This window comes from Amblyomma maculatum, chromosome 3, assembly GCF_055883805.1.
Source record: "Amblyomma maculatum isolate TAMU_Amacu chromosome 3, ASM5588380v1, whole genome shotgun sequence".
NCBI lineage: Eukaryota > Metazoa > Arthropoda > Arachnida > Ixodida > Ixodidae > Amblyomma > Amblyomma maculatum.
Genome location: NC_139346.1, coordinates 153,072,264 through 153,094,936, shown reverse-complemented (window position 1 = coordinate 153,094,936; position 22,673 = coordinate 153,072,264). Strand labels below are relative to the sequence as shown.

General features: G+C 48.6%; 1 protein-coding gene across 2 annotated transcripts in view; it reads left to right on the top strand.

Moving 5' to 3' along the window:
- Positions 1-22,673, top strand: part of anne (polyamine-transporting ATPase anne boleyn) — a 112,826-nt gene that overhangs the window by 16,973 nt on the left and 73,180 nt on the right. Inside the window, exon 1 of one of the 2 annotated variants that reach the window (XM_084598267.1) lies at positions 4,283-5,158. The exons of the other annotated variant lie outside the window; for it this stretch is intronic. Within the exon in view, the coding sequence (XP_084454393.1) occupies positions 5,032-5,158 (127 nt within the window). The 5' untranslated portion in view covers positions 4,283-5,031. Of the gene's footprint in view, positions 1-4,282; positions 5,159-22,673 lie in introns of those variants that run through there. 2 annotated transcript variants of the gene reach the window in all.

Sequence of the window (22,673 nt, the reverse complement as noted above, 5' to 3'; positions counted from 1 at the left end):
GGTTCGCGCTGGGGGCGACAATCTTTTTGTTCAGGGCCACTTTCAGGCGTTAAGCTAGTTAAGCTAAGCAATCTAGGTTTTCCGTCGCTTCTCTCGAAACCAGTTGTCGGCCGCAGCTTGAATACGACTTGCGGCCTCGCACTCGCTTTGCACGTTGTGTGGCGACTGCGCAGACGGCACATATGGCGGCATGCGGTGAGTCATTCAGCGTTATCTGCAAGCTGAGTTCAGCAGCCGAACTTGGTTTTCTCTCTCTCTCTTTCGTTCTCAGTGAGGCATTCATATTAGGCGTCGTAAAAAAATAAATAATGGGCCTTATTTACATGTCCAGTTAAGCGTAACATGACTTTATTGCTAGCTGACAGATGGATTTAGCGCCGCTCTTCCTTATTCACGCGACATATTTCGCCTTGATTTCGTGGAGGAGCTTCAAAATGTGCTGTCTGTACTGTTACGCACCGCGCGCTGAACGCTAGCATATCTTGCGACCTGCTTGCCGTATACATAAAGTCGCTCAATATGAAAAAGGGGAACAAAAATAAAAATGCTTCCAGAATGTCCTAAATGAGTACTCCGTAAAGTTGAAGAAAACGTAGAGAGCTATGTAACGAAAAATGGTAGGTGTAGCGTTAAAAGATGGGAAGCGTGAAGAGTGGGTCAGGGAACAAACTCGAGTTAATGATATTCCAGTCGAAATCAAGAAGAAGAAATGGGCATTTGCAGGACATGTAGTGCAAAGAGGGGATAACCGATGGTTGCTAGGAATAACTAATTGCATTCCAAGGGAAGGGAAGCGTAGAAGGGAGCGGCAGGAAATTAGGTGGTCGGATGAGGTTAAGCAGTTCGCTGGGGTCAAGTGGATGCAACTAGCCCAAGATCGGTTTAATTGGTGGAGTATGAGAGAGGTCTTCGCGCTGCAGTGGGTGTAGTCCGGCTGGTGATGAATTCTTAGGCGTACCTCAAAGCAGGGAGGAAATTCAGCTTGTGGTTTCTTCTGAAAAGCCATATCTCTGCATTGTACTATCTTTATGTGTTTGAGGACTTAAGACAACTGGAACGGCTTCCGTCTTCTTTATTAGGTAATTGCAGTTACAAAGTCCCATGTGACCGGTAACAATTACCTGCCAGATTTAAGGAATTCTCCATTGATTTATCTATCGACTAGCGGCGATGGTGGTTTATGGGCTCGGAAAAAGAAACACAGGATCTTGTTTGTGTTTCATTCCTCGTCTTTCGTCCTGTCTTGGTGCGCTGTGAGTGAAATGAGCACAAGAGCTGCACAAATTTAAGTGGAAATAAAGCGGGAAAATATGGTTGTGAGAAAAGGAAAGGACTCTATAATTATCTCGCTTCCTTGTGAGCGTCTGATCCATACAGTGGCGGAAGGGATGGAAGAGAGAGTGCAAGGATGCGGGGTGTCGTCGAGGTGAATGGCGGGGGGTTGAATTCGACATCCCAGAACGCGCACATACATATCACACGGTACACGGGCGTCTTTCAGCTCGCCTCCATCGAAGCGTGGCCGCTGCGACCTGGTCGCATAGTTACCACAGTTTTTTTTTTTTTCTTTTCTTTTTGACGCCCTTCTAACGAGCACGGGCTTGTGACCTATTGTTTGAATTGCGAGATCATGCATGGTGGCCAAAGAGGACTTCCTAAGCTAAGTGACCAATGGTTGTCCGATAGCGTTGCATTCTGCATGGTATCCGGCCAAGCTATTCCCTGTCGAAGGTGCTTAGTATGGCCACCGAGCGATGATCGGCCATTGCTGCTTGAATATAGGATTCGGAGAGCACGGGCGCAAAAGCGATGGTGCGGAAGCCGTAGAAATTGCAAGCACGTACGACACCAGGATTTTTTTTTCTTTTTTTACTGTTTAGGAGCGAGCATCGATACACTTGGCCGTCCGCGTGGCTGTTCGGCTGGTCTAGCGCTGCGCGCTTTGTTACTTTCATCAAGAGCCTGTTCTCTGGAAGATACAGCTCATCGGGGAGCAATAGCGTAAAGGCAGTAGAGGCCTCCGTGTCGAATGTGCTACTCGCGCAGGAACAAACGCTTCATGGCGTTTTCTTCTCGCACAGGAGTGCGTATGTTTAACGAGAAGTCATACCATTGAAATAAAGGCATTACAGTATGCTTGACATCAGTTTCGCCAAATTATAGCTTGGGAGTCAAAGGCCGCTCGCGCCACACCACAGGAATCGTTGGGCGCTGCAAGCGTGTGAAATGGGCTGCTGGGATGATCGCCACAACGACAGTGCGACCGGGCCGTATTTTCTTCCCCAGCGGGCTTGAAATCCTTCGCGTATCCCTCGGCTTGCTTTTCTTTTTTTTTTTTTTTTTCGTAACCGCTAGGTTACATTCTCGGGGCATAAATGGACCGCCGTCTGCTGTTCACGATGTGCCGAGGGGCCTGTCGAAGGAACACTCACGCACTTAACAGTGGAATGTCCTCCTCAATTTTAGAAGACAAGTTTGGATAAAATTTGCTTTCAGCAGTACTGGGTGTCTCCTTTAATGAAGGTCTTGAATGCCTCTATAACGCAGCCAGCGATCAGTTCTTTGACCTAGCCATGTGGATTAGCAGATATAGCAGTCGTGCATTGGGGACAGGTGTGGACTACATAGCTAACCCGAAGTCCCCTAGCACTGTGGCTATGTTGTCGAAATTGTTACGCTTTCTTCATTCATCTCTAAGTTGTGTAGTGTTGCTTATGATTCGTAAGGTCGGTTAATTTGAATCGCGTCATTGATTTGACTGTTGCTCGATATGATGATTGTGCCTCAGTGTGTGATTTATTTTTAACATTCCGTTAGTTTACTATTTCAAGTCACTGGTTCGAACTGTTCGGTCTTTTTTGTTGTTTTGTTCTTGAAGGGCACCTGCAATTTGAGTTTCCATTTTTTAGCTTGTTGCTTTTGTATAATACATACAGTCTCCCAAACCTGCGACAGCCTTGCAGTACATTGTAAATATATGCCATCTCTCTCTCTCTCTCTCTCTTTCTCTCTCCTCATTTCTCCCTCTGCCTCATCTCTTCCTTCTCAGAGTTTGCCACGCTGAGTGGTGAGACAGTTACTGCGATTTTGCTCCACTCTTAACGTTTTTCCACCGGTAAAGGTGTCAGCCCCTCAAATCGCGCGACACGGGTCAGTGCCGCCACGAAGTCGAAGCGTGGATACAGAAACAAATAAGTTAAGGATTATGAATTTATCTAAGTTCTTGAAATGTTGAGTTCTCACCCGTAATGAAAAAAATCCCTATGACCCCATGAAAAAAACCCTATGAAAATAACCTCATACAGATTTCCCGTACGAATACTAAATTCGTACAAATCTCATACCATCTCATACATATATCATTCAACGTATGGCAAATATATGAGATTGTATGAGATTGATATGAGTTTAATAGGATTAGTACGCGAAATCTGTTTGAGGTTATTGTGACTCATACGGTTTTTTCGCTAAGGTAGGATGACAAATTTGTAGAATATGTCGAGAGAATTATCATTCTAAGTTAATATACAAAGCAAGTTCTGAATTGTTGAAGGCATTGGACATTTGCGGCGTTCTTGGATGATGAATGCGGCAGAGCTGAAGTTCCTTTCAGTTCTCTAACTTGTGGTTGGAATTACAGTCTTAGCTATTAGCTAGGAAATCACGTTTTCGGTAAGAGGCTTCTTTATCGAAGGCGGTAGGCGAGCGATATCAGCGGTACCGCAGTGTCACTGCAGATGGGGTTGCACAATTTCCTTTCTAATTTCGGTTTCGTGTTACGCGCGCTTCACAATCGCAAGAAGCGAGTTTTTGGAAAGAGTTGCCTGCCAAAGTTCGGGGTCGTCGCCTTGCCCGCGTCTTGCAGAACCTTTTTCTCCTGGTTGCAATCACCGGCAAGATTACATGGTCGAAAGGTTGCTCGCCTGGGGACTCCCATCCGCATGCGCGACCGACCACATTTATGTTTTCATTCCGACGTCGCCTTTTCCGTTCTTTTCCTTTCATTTTGCTTCGTGCTTCTTTCTCAGACGTGTACCTTACTGCACATTCGTGGGAAGCCAGTTGTGGCTAGTATTCCTGGCGCGAGCTCATTAGTTTCGCCATAGCAATGTTGTCACTTGGCCGTCTTCCCATCGGAGTTAATCTCGGAGGCCGCGCAGTGCGTCAGGAGCGCTTCTCGCGATTACCACCAGGCGGCGCCACGTCACCGCGCTATCTGCACAAAGCTGAAAGACTCCTTTCCCTCACCTCGGGCTGTCATCATCTCTCCATTCGGTGCTGCCGCTCTCGTTTTAGCAGCGCTTGCACAAAAATCGTCGTCTGCTCGGTCCGCACGCGGCGGGCGAGGCGGCACCTGCTGCATTTTTTTCTCGGAGATCTGCTGCTGCTTCTGTCGTCTGCTACGGGCCGCGGCGGCGGCGGCATTCGTCTCGTGCGTGTGTGCCGCGTTGTGGCTGCTTCTGCCTCGTCTGTGCTTCTCGGAAGTCCGTGCGTGCGTGTCCGCCCTCCTTTATCCGCATCGCAGAGCGCCAAGCAACGAAAAAGAGAATAGAGGCGGTTTGTGTTGTGCGCGTTGCATTTTCGTCTGCCTTCACGTGGTCATCATCGCTCGGCCTCCCCGCGCACCTGCGCCAGTGTGTTGTCCCCCCTCGCTCGCGTAATAGCTTTGCGGCGGCTGCTGCTTGCTGTACGGCTCGTGAACCTTTCGGAGTAGTGTCGCTGACCGGCGCGATGCCGGCCTGCTGCCGTCGCACTCCAGTGAGCCCCAAGAGCGCGCTCAACGTGCAGCCCCCGGCTACCTGACGAGCCGCTTCGTGGTACGCGCCGGCAACCACGCCGTACTGCTACTACCGCCGGCGGCGCGCGTTGTGGTCAAGTGGTGAGCGGTGGCGCGGGGAGGAAGAGGGCGGCGGACGGTGGAGTGGGGCGCTCGCCGGTGCCTCCTCCGCCTCTTCGGCGAACGGCGACGAGTCGCGGCCGGACAGCGGCGCGGACGATTTGAGTCGGGACGCGACGGCTCTGCTCAGCGCCATGGTGGCGTCCACATACAAGCTGCAGCATGAGAGCATCGCGCTCGGCATGCTCAAGGCCAGCGCCAAGGAAGCCTCCTCCGCTGCAAGGAACAAGAAGAGCGCGGATCAGAACCAGAATGCCACAGGTAAACTGCGTCCTGCACTCGTGTGATTCGAAGCGGTAGTTGTGCGTTGCCCGTCCCGCACTTGACGGCATTAATTACGCCGTCAACGTTGGTCTGCTGTCTAAATTCCGTTAGGTTAGACTCGTTACCCAAGAGCAGACCCGATGCGTTCAAGGTAGATCTGGGCGCCGTGTGCGTTTGGGCATAGGCGCTCTCTTGGTCGGTGAAGTGTCACAGAACTTTCACTGCTTTTCTTAGCCTTAAATTTGGGGGGCGAAAACAGTTTCTGCAGTCACATAAGTGAGTAAATGTGCATAATTCCAGGTCCAAAGTTGACAGTGGTGGCAGGGATGGAAATAGTGTACAAAACAAAGCCCCGATTTAGGAAGACCCTTTTCGCTTATTTGCAAACCTCTCCTTTTCGCGCATTCTTGGCGCTTCAACTGGGCATTTCTATAAAGCATTCCGAATTTTCGTTCGGCATGCGCTGTAGCTGTGCTAAGTTGACGACTAGGGGACATTTACGTATCTGAATAGACACGGGACGCATGTAAGAGGCGAGTTCGCCGCTATAGATTACCGGGACGTCCCGTTTCGAGAAGTCAAGTCGTCGCGCAGTCAGGCGCTGTCTTTCGTTCGAGCACCGTGTCCTGTCATTCGTTGTGTAGGTCAGCTACGTATAGTGATCGACCACAGCTGTGACCTCTTGTCACTTGCGGAACTTAAACGCTGCGTAAAGCCGCTCTGCTACACGCGCGGCACAGAGTGCGACACCTGTGTGGTTTTCGGTAGGTGCTCCCGCTTCGATGAATTGGCGTTGGCGCGAACACGTATCTGAAATGCGTTTTGGTTAATAGAGCACGTTCTCCTGGCGTCGCATGGTCGTTGGTGGCTGCTGCACACCGCGTGTGCAGTGCGCAGCTTACTTTTTTCTTTTTTTTTCCCCCTACGCGTACAGGCTGTGGACGCGACGCGCAGCACTGCTGCGAAAGGCCTTCGGCCATGTATTGTTTGCTCCCGTTAGCGAAAGATCAACATAAGCGAAGTTTTTGCGACGGAATTACGCCTTTCGCGGTGGATTGACGGCAAAAGCACTGACGCAGAAAAAAAAAACCCTGAATCAGTCGAGTTGAGGGGCGATTCTGCTCGTGCAGTTTCGCAATGTTTCGGCTGTCGTATCAGTGGTTTCGGAACAATGCTCGTAACGCAGCTTGTAACAGATTTCTGGGCTATCGCAGCCTGCAAGCAGACTGGCTTTGTCAAAAGAGCGGGGCTGAACACTGTCAGCTGTGCGGTTTTTTTTTCTTTAACATTTTGCTGGATGTTGCCGAGATTATTCGATGAATCTGCGAATTGCTACGTGCTTAGGTCGTGCGCAGTCACAGCTGAATTCAGGTTTGCCCGGCAAGAATAACTGCCGCATTGCCGGACGGTTGCACTTCTGTCTCTCTCTCTCTCTCTCTCTCTATTTTTTTTTTTTTTTGCTCATGCCGCCATTGAGGCTTGTGCAGGGACCGTATTTTTTTCTACTGTCAAATTGAGCAGCGTCTTTTCTTTTTTTTTTTTGCATACGAGGTGTTCCCTTTTCGAATATACGCGCCTGTACTTTTCCGCGATCCGTTCCCTGTCCGATATCACGTTATCTGGCGCCTCGCAGCTTGTCAAGAAACCGGGGGTTTCGCTCTGTGATGTTGCGACAATTTTATGGAGCGCGAAGCGTCTTGTGCGCTGACTGCGGCTGAGAAAACAGCTGCGATCTGGTCACACCACGACCTTTGGCACCGACATACCGCTGTGACGAGCTTTCTCTCCGCGGGGCCGTCTAGCTTATCTCCGCAGATGAGCTGTAAAGGGCACGGCTTTTGTTTCCTCCTCCATGTCGGCATGGCGGCCTCAGCTCCGGCACGCGCGCATAATGTCGCCCGTGAAACCTAGAAAGGAATCCGAGAGCAGCGCCGTAGTTGTATACAGGAAAAAGGATTCAAAGCAAACAAGTGCCCCAACTTTGAGAAGAAGAGCGAGTTGTTCGTTCTTTTTGCTGGATCTGTTGCTTGAACAGGGGCGCGGCATGAGCGATACGGGGAGACGCAAGGAATGGGCAAATAGCAAGACCCTGGCTTTTGTTCACGTATACTCCTTTGTTAATGTTGCAAGTTGGACGTGTTGGTACATAGTTCTTTTTTTTTTTTTCCAGAAAAAGCAGTGCAACAAAGACTCGGACAAGGACGGGCGCGTCTTTTTTGCGCTGCTTTTCTAAAAACCGTACTCCTTTGATTTGTCCGTTTCTCTGAGTCGTCTGCACAGGAGTTTGTGAAATCGCGCGGTTGAAATAGTTCCAGTCGCCTGATTGATTGTCCCGTATATGTTGTTTCATAGTCGCCCATGAATTAATGAAGTTCCGAGCCGTGCATGTCTTGCCTTTTTCTTGTTTTCAATATACCGCGGTTCCAGACGCGCTGGCGAGCTGAAATTCCTATAAAGTAAACAAAAAGCTCCAGTGAATGGTAATTGTGTTAGTAACTATACTGGCTTAATAAAAGAACTGTGCCCAAGGACGCGAGATCGAATCCCGGCCGCTTTCCGACGGAGGCGAAAAAGCTAGGTGCTGTGCGATGTCAGTGCACGTCAAAGAACCCCAGGTGGTCGAAATTTCCGGAGCCCTCCACTACAGCGTCTCTCATAGCCTGAGTCGCTTTGAAAGGGCGTTAAACCCCACAAACCAAACCCAATGAAAGAATTGTGGTACACCAAGGTATTGGGAAATGTTGATTCGGGGCAGGTTATATTTGATTTGATTTGTCTTTATATTTCTATAAACTTACAACATGTAACGTATTTAAGGGGAGAGTTGCTTAAGACAACCTGATTGGCTAACTCTGGAGTCGCCACTGAAATACTGTAGAGGTCGAATTTGGTCTGTAACCGTTCATTGCCAGTACGTACCGTGCTCGAGTACATCCAAGCTGTATTCTCTATCAATCATTCAAACTTCCCTTGACTCTGATCGCGTCGCGGCTGGACTATTTGTTAGCGTAGTTCTTCCTTTTCTCTCTCTCTCTCTCTTTTTTTTTTTTTTTTTCCGCACGCCAATTACTGTGCATAAAAGAAAAGGGCTGAGGTCTGTGCACATGATCGTGAAAAGACTGCGACCGTTGTGGCTCATCAATCAGCCCCGCGACTCCTCCGCGCCCGTCAACACACGGGGGCGTGCTCGCAAACAGAGCAGCCGCGTCGGTCGTGTGTGAAAGGAAGAGGCGAGCTCGTTTCTTAAGCGAAACTACCAACGAGACGCGGCAGGCAGGAGTGCGTTTGGTCTCGTTGACGTCGTTTGTGCGGACGTTTGCGCTTTCTTCACGCTGCTTTTTTCTTTTTCTTTTTTTTTTTTTAAAGGTATCTGCGTGGGGCACGCGCTAATAAGCATGTCTCTGCTGAAAATGGTTTGTTCCCCGTTGCGTCTCGCTGGCTGAAGTTAAACGCTCGCACGCGTGTCACGTTTGTTTCAGCTTATCGACTGTCTCTCAACCCGTCTCAAATGAGGTACTTGTGGAACCGGTAAGGGAGTTCCGTTATTGCGTGCGAGCATAATGAAAGATCTGCTCACCCCTCCTGGGGGTGATCGAGTTCGGGGTCCGAATGCTTTCCGACCGAAGCTGTATATATGGTTTCCAGGGTTGACTTTGTTTATGGATTCTCATTGTGAAACGTTTGATGCGCGAACAAAAAAAGAAAAAAAGGGGGGAAGAAAGCGCTTTGCGTTTATGAGCTTGTTTATTAGGGTAATTCAACGCTTACTGCGTACGATTCTCTGTCTGTAATCTGATTGGCGTCGTCTAAAGAGAGAGGGAAAACATTTATTTTGTAAGAAAGAGGATGAGCCGGCGTCTAGAGACAATCGTGCAACGAGCCTGGCGAAGTCATTCTGCTTCGCTTGCATTAGGGCGAAAGCCTTTAATGGCTTATACTATGGTGGACAAAATGTGTCCCGCTGTTGCGGCGGCTCTGATTGGCTGAGGCGGGATGACGTCATATAGGCATCGACCAATCACAGAGCACCACCACAGTATGCGCGAATGAGTGCCTTATATGGCCATATGCCAATCAATGATCAATTACTAATTAATGGCTAAAAATTAGATAATTATTTCATTAATGGTCAATTAATTCATTTTTCTAATTAAAAGTGCTGATTAATAATTGATCAATTAAGTGATTTAGTGAATAATAAACTCACTAATCAGAGCATAATAATTAATTACTAATTAGTGACAGTTGCGTTGCATAATGCGGCACTCAGGCTTTCGCCTTTCACTGTACTTTAGTCGCTAAAGTCCCTCGTAGTTTTATTATTTTGTCCACACGCCGACTCCTCCTTGCTGAAATCGAAACAAATTGAGTCATATCGCGGTCTGATGCCGACTTAATTATCAGCGGTTCTACGTAACTTCCCGCGTGCGCGGAATATCAACTGCCTCTAGAAACATCCTCGCGGGTGTAAAACTGGACAAAGAGGTATAGAACTCGTATGTGTATGCACACGCGCCACTCAGGTGAGGCTGCCTATCTACACTGCGCGATTTTATCGACCGAGCCTGATGCCGAGGAACTCGAAATGAAGGGATTGCGTCACATATAACGGCCTTGCGCAACGCTTCAAACACAGTAGGCGAGTTTGTCCTCCACCACCACAAGATTTTCTCCTTAACGAGACAAGAAATATTCTGGCGAAACTATACTGACCAACTCCATCCCAATCCTGCGGTATACGCACGCATATTTCCCGACTCCATATGCTCATCTTGCACTAGCCCCGCCACCCTGGTGGCGCAGTGGTTACGGCGCTCAGCTACTGTTCTCAAGGATACGGGATCGAATCCCGGTTTCGGCGGCTGCTTTTGGATGGAGGCGAAAAGCAAGGCGTCCGTGTTCTGTGGGATGTCAGGGCACGTTAAAGAACCCCAGGTGGTCGAAATTTCCGGAGTCCTCCACTACGGCGTCTCTCATAGCCTGAGTTGCTTTGGGACGTTAAACCCCACAAACCAAACCATCATGTTGCACCAGGTTCGGGGAAACGGCGAACATTAACCGCATCTTATGGCCCCTCCTCCCAAGGCTCTCATAGAAGCTCCCTCACTTGAATGCAGGATCGGGAAGTGTTGCGCAACGCGAATCTCTATGTACAGTTCATCGCTCTGAAGATGTCGCCACTTGGCTGTCCTACTAAGACCCAGTGACTTCTTCTGACAGTAATATTGAAGTTATTTCCTTCTCTCTCTCTCAGCCTTTCGCTATATACTTTCGTGATAATCCTTTCTATATTTGAGACATATAGCGCTCACCTGGCCTTCGTAAGCACTAATGACCCAGGTGGTCGAACGGGAAAAATTCGTTGAAGCCGACGATGTAGAACGTACTGCTCGAAAAGCTCAGAGTCTGCGACACTTGCCTATAGTTGACTAAATCGTTGTGAAACGGTGCCGGTCGAGCCGCTGCTCGTCCAAATAGTTTTAGGGCGTTTTCTTTTTTTTTTTTTTAAAGAAATCCCAGACAGTCTCGTATTATTCCTTTATGTTCGCCGTCAATTTTGGCGTCACTTTCGGTTGCAGTTGGGCTGTAATTACCGGGTGATGCTCACCTAATTTGTCGAGATCGGTAGGTATATAAGCATTGTATGCTAGAAAACTGGCGTTTCACCAGTGTCATTTGCATTCTCGTGTGGTAACAGTGAGCGACCTGCCAGGTGTCAAACTGCCGTTTTCCATCAGGCTGCTATGTGCGACGAGCCCCTTCCTCAAAGCGTCGGCGTGTTTGTGCGGTGCGGACTCTTTCACGTGAATACTACCATAGCCTCCTACTACACGCGCACAGTCTGTCTGCGCAGTGACGTCAGGTTCTTTTAGGGTATCCTCTGAACCCTGCTATACACGTCCCCGTCGAACACGAGCGCCGGGGACCTTGACGTGATACGCGCACGCTTTTTCCGCTCGGTTGGGCGGATTTGCAGTCGTCGTTTTTTTTTTTTTTTTTTTTTTTTTTTTTTTTTTTTTTTTCCTCTCCTTTCTTTCCATTTTGAGGTCCTGCTCTTGTTATTGTCACTGTGCCACTTTTTCTCCCGTGAGCTTACCGCCGACGTCTTCCGCCGGAGGCAAGACGACCGTACTGTTATCTCTCCTCATTTTTGTCGTGAGTGCACGTCGGCTAGTCGCTCTTTGCGTGGCCAGGGGGAAAGCGCTCGCTGCTACAACTAGGCGCTCTGAACACTGTTTCACTTACGGTATTCCGCTGCGCGCGGGAGACCGTGGCCTCTTTCCCTCTTATGTCCGTGGTGTTTCTTCATATAAAACACTTAGCACCTGTTCGCAGCCGCTCTGTGGGAAGACCCTAGCACCCTTTTCGCGCAGCTATCCCCGGAGCCTGTTTTCCAATCGGGCTTTGACAACGTAATACTTGAATCTTGTTCAGTTGAAATGGAAATATTTAACCTCTTATATGGGTGAGTAAATAACGAGAAGGGCAAGGGGTCATCGATAAGGACGAACTCCTCGCACATTGACAGGCGCGGCTTGTCTTTTAGAGGCGACGTGCAGGATTTTTTTCTTTTTTTTTTTTTTTCCTTTCGCTCGTCTTTCTGGCGGCATTTTCTCCTAAGTGCAAAAAAAAAAAAAAAAGTCCAAACAAGACGGATGGTCGCGTATTTCACCTCCCACCGGCGCTTACAGCGTAAGCAGCGGTCATATCCGGGTCAAGCTTCGAAGAGCTGCGCATTAAATTATATCGCCTCGAGCCGGCCGCCGATATGTCTCAACCACCAGCGCATTTTCTGCAGCGATAGAGAGTCGTACTTCGGCTCTTTTCGCAGAACATCCGAATGCGGATGAATCGAAATCCACATTACATGTTGGATGAACGAAAACTTGTATTCCAGTAAGCCAGAAGTTAGAATTTGCCGGAGTATGTTATAAAAGCAAAAAAAAAAATGCTTTTTTTTTTTTTTTTGAAGGCAGGCTCACGGAGCGAAAATCTGTGCGCAGGAGCTGTGCTTCGCATCTGTCCGCTGACGTCACTCGCGAGGAGCGGACGTGTGAGGAGGGAGATTAAGAGTGAAAACTATTGATGGGGATAGGTAATTAATAGAAATCGATAAAGTTAATTATTAATGAATGCTTATTATTAATCGTGACTAAAAATCACTTCTAATAACCAATATGTGAAACTACGACTTGAAATGACCGCAACTGATTGGAAATGAGTAAAAATGATTAGCTGTGAGTGGTAATGACTACGATGTCTAGGCATGACACCTGACGACTATGAAAGTATAGCTATCGATGACTAGGCTTACGCCGTCCTCCTTTTAAAACATCTAAGACCCCCTCATTTTCTTTTTTTTTTTTTTTTTACGTGTTAGGCATTCCCTTTCTTGTTGACCAAATATTTGCTACTTTTTGTTACAAAGAGCAGGTTACAGTGCGTAGCGCTGTGACCCGTTTGAGCATGCGATTGAGAGCCGGCGCTCCCCGGTCTGCGCAACTCCCCTCCCCCCTCCCCCTTTTCTGCTCTTGCGGGCTCGCCTCTCTCGCCCGCTTTCTGGCACTAAGGAGGTAGAAGGCAACGACGAAGGGAGAGAGTGTGGGTTAAGGTTGGCTTACAGCCGGAATCGCACAGCATTCTATGCACGCGCGAGACGTTTTACGACCTCGGCCGAAATAGATCCGCCGCTGAAAAAACTTGGGGGTTGGGAAAGGGGGTTCTAGCGTTTTCCTGTTATTTCCCATTTCCGTGAAATCGCTGACGGATAGGTTCGTTTTACGCAGAAAAAAAAAAATAAAAAAAAAATAAGGGAAATCCAGGTTGTCGCAGAAAAGCCGGCGGACTCGAAATCTTGGAGCATTGCACCGTCTTCATGCATGGGGCTAACACGACCTGGAAGACAGGGAGCAGTCCTCCGCGCGACTTCTTCTCCCGAGTGCTTACGTCACCATTGTGAAACGATTGTATCGACTGGGGAAGAAATCGTGTACCTGCCTCGCCGGAAGAGGCATGCTGCCACGAGCAGCAGATCCATCCCGCTTGCGTGACGTCACGCCGCCGTGCGCACGCCTTGTTTATGTTTTCGAGGCAAAGCAAAATTTCCTGCCTATGCGCGCAATTTCGCTGCGTACGTGAGAGGAGGAGTTTTGGTGGCGCGCGTCTGGTTTGTCGGTATCCCGCGAGTATACTTGTGTCACGCATAGTCCGAACGTACAATTATCGAAAATGCGCAGCGCCCCATGGAAGGATGTGGCAAGAGGCGAACCGCTTGGGCTATCGTTGACTTTAATGTAGCGCGATTTTTTTCTTTTTCAGACAGTTCGAAAAGCGCGGGAAATCATCGGAGTCTTCGTGATCTCGTAAGATGCTATAATGCGGGCGTAGTAGTCAGCCTTCTTGATGCGTGCCGTTAGTTTCTAAGCGATAATTCGTAGTTGCGAATACTTCGACGCTCGGCCATGCGTGTGTTCCAAGGAGAATACATCTCGGCCTTTCCTCGGTGTCCGGCAGCTCTGTTCTGCAGCTCTGCTTCGAACAGTTCGGCTTCCAGCCTGCAGCTCCGCCGCGGTGGCTCAGTGTTCTTTTGCGGGTTCGGAAAAAAAAAAGTCTTGGAGGTCCTATTTGCGTCCTGTGAACCTTTTGCAAGATTAGCTTTTTCGCGAGCAGCTAACCGTATGGCGATTACTTGATGTTGATGGATGATGACGGATGGTGTTATATAGACGCTCATATTTGGCGTTGTCACTCCATCTTTATTATCCTATCAAAGCAGTAAAAGTGCAATTAAGGACCAAACCCCGCCGTGGTGGTGCAGTAGTTAGGGCACTCGACTTCTGTTCCCAGGGGTGCGGTGTCGAATCCCGGCCTCGGCGGCTGCTTTTCGATGGAGGCGAAAAGCAAGGCGCCCGTATGCTTTACGATGTCAGTGCATGTTAAAGAACCGCAGGTGGTCTAAATTTCCGGAGTCCTCCACTACGGCGTCTCTCATAGTCTGAGTCGCTTTGGGACGTTAAACCCCACAAACCAAACCAAATCAAACCCTCCACTACAGCGTCTCTCATAGCCCTGGTTGCTTTGGGACGTTAAACCCCATAAACCATAAACTTTCGCAGATAGTAATTGCAGCAGCCTAGACTCAGTTTTAGTATTGATTATGCTAGCTCGAAATGCTAAAATTCTGCTCTTCCGTTTTTGAAAAACGGCGGGCGATGAGGCCTGTGGAACAAATACGCGTGGACTTAAAATGTAATGTGCTATCAAAACGTTTTTTTTCTGTACTGCTGCTCATTTGTTATCTTCCTTTGGAGGAATTCGTGATGAAAGTATTCCGAAGGGCGTGATTTGTTGTAAACCCCTCGTCGGATAAGGCGTTCGTGTACGCTTTCTTTGAGGCCACAACCAGTTATAGGAACTTCGCCGGCAAGCGAAAAGTCTCTAAAATGTCCGAAACCCCCCGAAACATCCACGTGATTCGTAGAGTGGGAAGGCGTTGCAGCTCTTGGATCATTTTAGCTCGCTCGCCCTGAGTAAGATCGAGCAGCGTTGATTATGAGAGCGCAGGAAAATGCGCGGAAAGTGTTGCGCCAGCTGCAAATTGCGCTTTGATAAAGTGGCGACACACGTTGATGCAATTGCTTCGAAGCTGATGAAGAGTGAACTTGCATAGTTTACGGTAGAGCTTCGATTATTCCGGCTACGAAACCCCGGTTTCGAAACCCGGGGGAGAAGAAGAAAAAAAAAAAAAAAAAACCTCGCGTGAATCCACTTCGTGGACGTGAGCAAATGGAAGTGCCGAGCAACGTTTCGCCGTCTTCATGCCGTGGATGGATGGATGGGATATAGGAGCGTCCCTTTTGAAACGAGGTGGTAGCAGTAGCTATCATGCTCATTTTTCTCCCTGTATCTTAATTATTGTTTTTGATTGGTTAGCTATACCATCATTCTGTTTATTGAATTTTTGTTTCTACATTACTAACCTTATGTCACTTTTCTGCTTTTAAGCCACCAATCTTCCAGTCGTCTTTTGCTAGTTTCCACCGCCGGTTTATTCACTCGGCCACTGGTATCGCTAAACCCCAGAGCTTCAGGAAGAGTCACTACGCCTGCATCGACTTCCGGATGGATACCATTACATTCGAGTATAACATAGTAAATTGCTTCACTGGAGTTACCACATACAGCACATGCGTCATCTTCATTGTTAAATTTCGTTTTGTAGCTGCGTGGTATAAGGCGCCTTGATCTAGCTTCAAAAAGTAGGGCACTGTCTCTTGAGTTGTCAAAGAAAGCTTCCTTCCTGATCTGTCTTTTACACTTTCGGTGATGTTTGAGCCGTCCGTGTTTTGAGCAGCGCCGCCCTGTGCAGTTCGTCTGAACGCCGCAAGAGGATGCCGGAATTTGTGCGTGGGCCGTACAGGGTGATGTTTGAACTGCTTACAAACTGGTGTTTCGTAAACCGTATACGAGGGATACGTCTGTGCGATTTTATGCTGGTGAGCTTTACACCAAGGCGGACATCGTACACGGGATAAAAATTGATGACTACACGATTTACTAAAATAGCAGATTTTTTTTTTGTTCATTTCTGACTTCGAGGTCTAATATTATGTTGCGAAATTAAAGACCGTCACGTCAAAGGTGAGCTCTGCCTTTAAAATTTCTTAATCAACCGTGATGTATGAATTACCGAATGTAAAAAAAAAAAAAAAAAAAAAAAAAGAAAGCATACGCATTTGAAAGCTGTTCGAGTTGGCCTTTCGGTGCTTTGCGTATTCATAAAGTTACATTTGGCGCAAACGTTGCAGAAGGTAAGATTGTTTTGGCTATATTGTAACGTTCAACGACGTCCTTATATGTTTATGCAATGTGGGTAAGTCAACTAAACGAGCTTATCAAATACGCATTTTTTGACATTCTATATTTCTAACCACACTGCTAATTTAGGGAAGTTTAAAAACGAGGCTCCCATGAGAGGTTGACGGCCCTCAGTTGCGCGATATAATATTGCCGTTTAAGAAAAAATATAATTAGGAATTTTTATTTAATAAATCATTCAATCATTAAACTCACGTCTATGATGTCCGCCTTGCTCTAAAACCTACGTGCACAGATGTACCTCTCTGGAAGATAGATGTCATGCCCTCGTTGATCGTTTGGAACACAGCAACCGCAACCCCATTTCCTTTATTGCAGCTGCAGACATTTTTCGTTCGTTAGCCACTAGCTGTTATTTGCGATGCTTCTGAGGGCTTCCGAACCGCTTCCAGTGCATCGTTAAATACAGGACGTACCTTAAACGCAGAACGCAACGAAGGCGCATGCCCCAGGACTTTGTATGTAGACGCGTGTGTCTGCACAGTCCGAGCGGAAATCTCTTCTCTTGTCTCGCACAAAAGAAAGGACGGCAAGGTGACCGCGGAGGACTGCTTTAATATTCAAAGGAGTGCGTTCGCTATCGCCGACCGCCATTCGTCTCCGAGACCAGAATCGCCGAGATGCGCTCAGGTGCAGCTCTTGGGCGCGTCGGTGACGGTGTGCTAAGATGTGTTGCGCAACGGCCAAGAGTGCTCCAGGCGCAGCTTACTTGGGCATGCGTCGTGGAAGCTGCACGGTGCTATGTATGTCTGGGTACTTTTTCTGGCATGAATGGCGGCGGCGGGTGTCGTAAGCGAATGCTCCCGCGCTCTCATTTGCTGGCGAAAGATATGTTTAGAAGAGCCTGAGCTGTAAGGGACGACTGGAATCTGGCGCAGGCCTAATTGAGATTGGTTCCACCCTCCGCCTTCGCAATTTGTATTTGTACTTGAATACAATGTTTGGCCGGTGCCGAAGCTTAAGCCTTTGAAAGGTTTGGTTTGTATAGGGTTTAACGTCCTAAAGCGACTATGGCTATGAGATACGCCGTAGTAGAGGGCTACGGAAATTTAGACCACCTGGGGTTCTTTTAACGTGCTCTCGGATGCCACTCCGTTTCGCCGCCATCGAAATCCAGCCGCCGGTGATTCTTTTCGCCATTGGGCAATATATGTCGGCCTCGTGCGGCAGAAGCCAGTTACGAAGCCCTTCTTTTTTTTTTTTTTAACCAACTTTTTTGGTTAAAAAGACCACCGCTGTGTGTGTGTGTGTGTGTGTGTGTGTGTGTGTGTGTGTGTGTGTGTGTGTGTGTGTGTGTGTGTGTGTGTGTGTGTGTGTGTGTGTGTGTGTGTGTGTGTGTGTGTGTGTGTGTGTGTGTGTGTGTGTGTGTGTGTGCGCGCGCGCGCGTGCGTGCCAGTATTTTTTGCACGTGCGCTCATTCTCTATACGTGTACCGAGATATAAAACCGCACACATCCGGTTCTAAACGTTTGTTGTCAAACGAGGGAAACGGGGAGTCGCCTTCGACGATGTATAAGCGTGCAGCATCGACCGAGCCATCACGGTCGCGCACGCCAGTAACCTATTCCTTTTTCGACAGTGTTTGCAGTGCGGACGAAAGGGCAATGGTGGTAACGTTTTATTCCTTTATTGGTCATTTTGGCTGATAAGGAAATGATCTGTCTCTAGTGGCCATGCGTTTAGGTGACGAAAAAGTAAAGGACCGGTGCACGCAGTAAGAAGCCGGGATTTGTCGAAACGTTAACACGTGATTCCCCATTGTATTCGGAGCGCCTCGAGCCCCGCCGCGATGGATCAGTGGTCACTGCGTTCGACTGCTCAGGCCAAAGAGGAGAGTTCAAAGCAGGCCGTGATGACCGCTTTTCGGTGGAGGCGAAAAGCAAGGCACTCATGTTCGATATCAGTGGACGATAGAGATCCGCAGGTGGTCGAAATTAGTTTGGAGCGCATTCACTTACGGCGTCCCTCGTAACCTGAGCCGCTTTGGGTCGTTAAACCCTATAAAGCAAACGAATCGGAGCGCCCCACATATTTCACACAGTGGTAGTTAGGAGACTATAGAGGGCTATAGAGGGCTATCGATGTTTGGTATGTTGTCATTGTAGTGCGTTGCAGTCCGCGGGGAGGCCGACGTGTCGCCGTGGAGCATGTGGGAAGACTCGCCGAGTGCGAAATGGCTGTTCCAAAATGGAGCGAGAGTGCGAAATGGCTGTTCCAAAATGGAGCGATGACTGCATGCTTGGCTTTTCAGATTTGCCTCCCTATACGTCACAGCAGGCAGCTGGCGCTTTCCAGTCGGGAAATGTGCCGTCGCGGCAGGGGGCCTAATCATTTATACGCTGCATATTCCCAGCCTATACGATACACATCTCGAGCGTCGTTTAGTATACATGAATACATGTATACAGTGAAAACGAGGAGCTGTTCGCTTCGAAGAGCTGTATGCCTGCTTTCTTGCGCTGTCTCGTCCGCGCCTGCGCGTGGTCGAGCTTTTCGCCGCTACTGTTGCCGCTATATATTTTGCATGCGTTGGGGATTTGGATTTAGGAGGAGGCGGGGGCAGAACCTTTCGCGCGCTCGCAGCTGCAGGCCCTCTGAGCGCATATATCCGCGCGGGGACATTCACGCGAACTCGCTCGGCATCAGCTGGGGCGGCGGCGGCGGCAGCCCGCGCGTCCTGTCGTGCTCAATCTTGGCCAGCCTTTTGGATGCACCTGTATATATGGGCGGCAGCCGCCTGTTTCTTCATTTCGCTCTCTTCTCGCGGATTCCGCTTGCTCCTTTATAAATCCGTATATAAACATACACACACCCCTTTGGAGTTTCCTTCAACTGCCGTATTCCACTTTTTCTTCGTACTCGTGCTGGTTTTCGCTCCGCCGTGTGCGCGAAGCTATCCGCGATTCTGTCTAAATGCGTGTACCTGGTTTTCGGAGTGCTGCGACAACCGCTCGCATCCGGCCGCACCTCGTGCTTCGACTCTGTCCGGCTCTTCTCTGAAACACGGGTGACCAGCGATCGAATATCGATGTGTTCTTACCCCCCCCCCCCCCCCCCTCCTCCTCCCTCTATCGAACTGCTATAGCGAAAACGCGTGCGTGCTAATGAGTGTCATGTTCCAGTTTCCGCATAACTGCATACGGCACCGGCAAGTACAGTCTGGTCACCTTGAGACCTATATTGCCTTCGTGACATATCGGCTGTGCGTCGTTTCTGCAGAGCAGTCCCCACCGGAAACTCTCCACTACATTGCGACTTAGTCTTCACTCAGCACCAGCCATATCGCGTAGGGATGGGTCACTTGCAGTTGCGTTTGAGCGCCTGCGTCTGCACCTGACTGTCAAAACCTGGGCTCTTGATAACTCTCTTTGTGTATATCTGTGTACTTGCAGCCATCTTCCTCTCTCTCGTTTGGTCTTCCCTTTTCCCCCTCAAAGGGAAAGAACAGTGACCAAAATGTGTCATGATATCGTGGTTCAAAAGAAGTTATTGCCTGTTATATAGTACAGTTCGAGCACTACCTTGCCAAGGAACGAATATTTATTTTAATTTCGTAGTGAAAATCTCATAGAACACTACTGCCCTCTTACGCTGAAACGTTGCCATCATCGTTGCAGTACCCCACGTGATCGCATTTCGTGAAAGTATGATTTTATGCTCACAAAGGTACTTTTTCTTTCGTGAGTGGTCGTGTGGTTTTATTCTATTTTGCGTTTTCTTTAGTGCACCCTTCAGCAAAAACAGCGCTCCCGTGGCATCGCCGATTACGTGCTTTTTAGCTTTTGTCACGAGATTGCGCCACATCTATTTATTTATTTATTCATTTTTTTTTTTTTTTTTCAAATTTGTGGAAGCGGTAGCCGCGGTTCACTAAAGCCTTCGTCAACGACGCGTACGTCCCTGTGCCATAACAGCCTTCAATGAGAAAACTGAAATGGACGCTACTCTATACTAATAATTCTTAATTGCGGTATGGCGCTGGTGAGATTTTATTTTAGTTTTCTGTACAGCACATTTGACGATGCGCGATCACCCTCGCGCTACCTGACCATGGTTTCCAGATTCGGACTACATAAGAACGAGCGTATGCACTGACTGAAAAAATTCTTGGTAAATTTTTTTCCCCAATTTTTCTAACGAAACCATTGTGGAATCGTCCACTTCAGACATCGTGCGTTCCATTGCACTAAAAAAGAAAAAAAAAACGCTTAAAATACAGTGTTCTGTTCCTTTAACATGCCTACATCGCCGATCACTCAAGGACCTGTCAGGCCCTGTCCGTTTTTTAGCTTACTTTAGCGGCATTAAATAAGGCACCGATGTTTGTGGCATGCTCTTTCCGCGGAACTGTTCTCATTTCATCGGTTAATTATAATGGACACGTTAGAATGACTTGTGCTTAGTAAGTAACTTATCCTTTTAACTGCTCCTATCCTATATAGCTTTGTTGTCAGGTTCAGCAGCCGGGCGGTAGCTATGACCTCGCGAAAGCATAGCTTCGCAATCATGATGTTCAGATGACGTGAGTCATACAAGAAGCGTAGTCGCAGTTTGGGTGCTCTAATTGGCTCTGGTTTTTGCGTTAGTCTTCTCTAGCGAGTGGACAGACAGATATTGCGGTTTTTGCATGCCTTACTTGACCTGAACTCTTATGACGTCATAGCCTTCGTTTAGCTACGGAAGCCGAAAGCGAAACTACGTTGAGGGAAGAAAATTGATTTTACTTTATTTACCGGGCGCAGACGAATTCCGCGTGCGCGACCCTTGTGTACCATGTGTCTCGTGTACGCGATCATGTACGATGGAGAGGAAACTCAGTAAGTGTCCATGTGCTGTGCGATGCGAGTACGCCATAAAGAACAACCAGGTGCCCCCCTTCCCCCGCAACGCGTTCTAAAGAAATAGCTCGTATCGAAACATTTCTTGCTTTACTATATTGACCATCTAAGAGCCAGCAGAACAGTCTTTCAACCAGTCAGGTTCGCTCATTACTTTTCTGCGTCGGGTTGGGCTTTCAGTGCGCTCGCGTCGGATGTTTACTGTTTTTGGTTCTGCCAGCCTTCCTTCCATTTGGCCTGTCCAGGCGCTCTCCCTCGGAGGCTTGACCGTATACGCGAGGCACGCAGCGGTTTGCCCAGCTGCTCGCTTCTTTTCTGCGTTGTGTGCCCCTAGAAAGTGTTTCCCAAGCATGCTTTCTCTCTATGAAGTACGGGGGAGGGGGGGGGGGGGGGGTGCGTTCGGCTTTGAATCCCTTAGGCCTGCGCGCTTTTACGATGCTCAGTAGGGCAGGTTCAGAACTCTGCACTAAAAGACCTATAGCAGAGTGCTCACAGTGAAAGGTATGGAGCTGGCCTCGCTGCCGAGCCAGCATTCTGAGCCTATTCTCCTGAAAAGTGAGCTCGCAGTTGGCCGGCGCTGCCTCGACTATAAATCGCAGTGCTTTGGTAATGCCAATTGCGTAACTCCCTATAGCGAACCCATGGACTGAAATGCGGTGGCTCCAACCTCGGATGTTTGTACACTGCCACTTTGCGGCATTCATTTCTGATCAACTGCTGATCGCTTCTCAAAACACGGAGACAGTAGAGAATAGAAATGGAGAAATAAAGAGTACAGAAATAAAATGTACTGAACGCCAGAGGGAGCTGACGGCCCAAGCTGTCAGGCGGCGCCACCGCTTGTTAACCTCAGCGATGCGACACATGGAATAGCCAGGTTTCGAAGCGGATGCTCACCACTGATGTGATGGCAGTGATCTGAGGACAGCTTGCACGTGCGTGACGTCACGGGCGCCATAATGGTGAGTCACGCACCGTCCATAGGGACATTGGAATGTGATGGTAAGCTGATCGGTAAGAGACGCGTGCCGCATTCATAATCCACCAACAAGGCGTTACGTATAAGATGTCCGTGCGCTCCTTCGAAATTGCCCCCCCCCCCCTCCCCATGTTTTTCAAGTCTGCTTATCGCCGCTACCTGTAATAAGGCAGTAATTACTCGTTAGCACGCATGCACCCCAGCTGCTCAGCCATATACAAGTCAATCCACCTTGGGGAACTCCCCCTGAGCACTGGACTATATCCAGGCCTATATAGTTTCGTTTTCACTTTTCTGCATTCCCACGCGCCGAACAATTTGCCTAGCATTTTTCTTTTTTAAAGCCGAAAGGCTCATGGTGAATATCTCGCGTCTGCAAGATATTCCCGCGAGATTCCGCGAGATTATGTGTCAGCGAGACGTCGCAATAGGTTCGGCAAAATAATTTCCCCGGTAAGGGCGTCGCAATAATTCTGACGACGAAGCCAAAGAAAACAAAGCAGTGAGATTATATTCCCGCGAGATTCCGCGAGATTATGTGTCAGCGAGACGTCGCAATAGGTTCGGCAAAATAATTTCCCCGGTAAGGGCGTCGCAATAATTCTGACGACGAAGCCAAAGAAAACAAAGCAGTGAGATTATAACGGGTTCACAAACACGTAAGATAGAGGAAGAAAAGGTGGACAGAAGAGGATGAGGAGGAAAGGCTTTCGCCATTTAGCTCTCAAGCGAAGCTTAGTGCAATCCTGTAAATTTGCGCTTCGCTCCATGAAAATGGCGTTTGGTTCTAGAGCGGGAGGGATGCCATCGTGGCCTA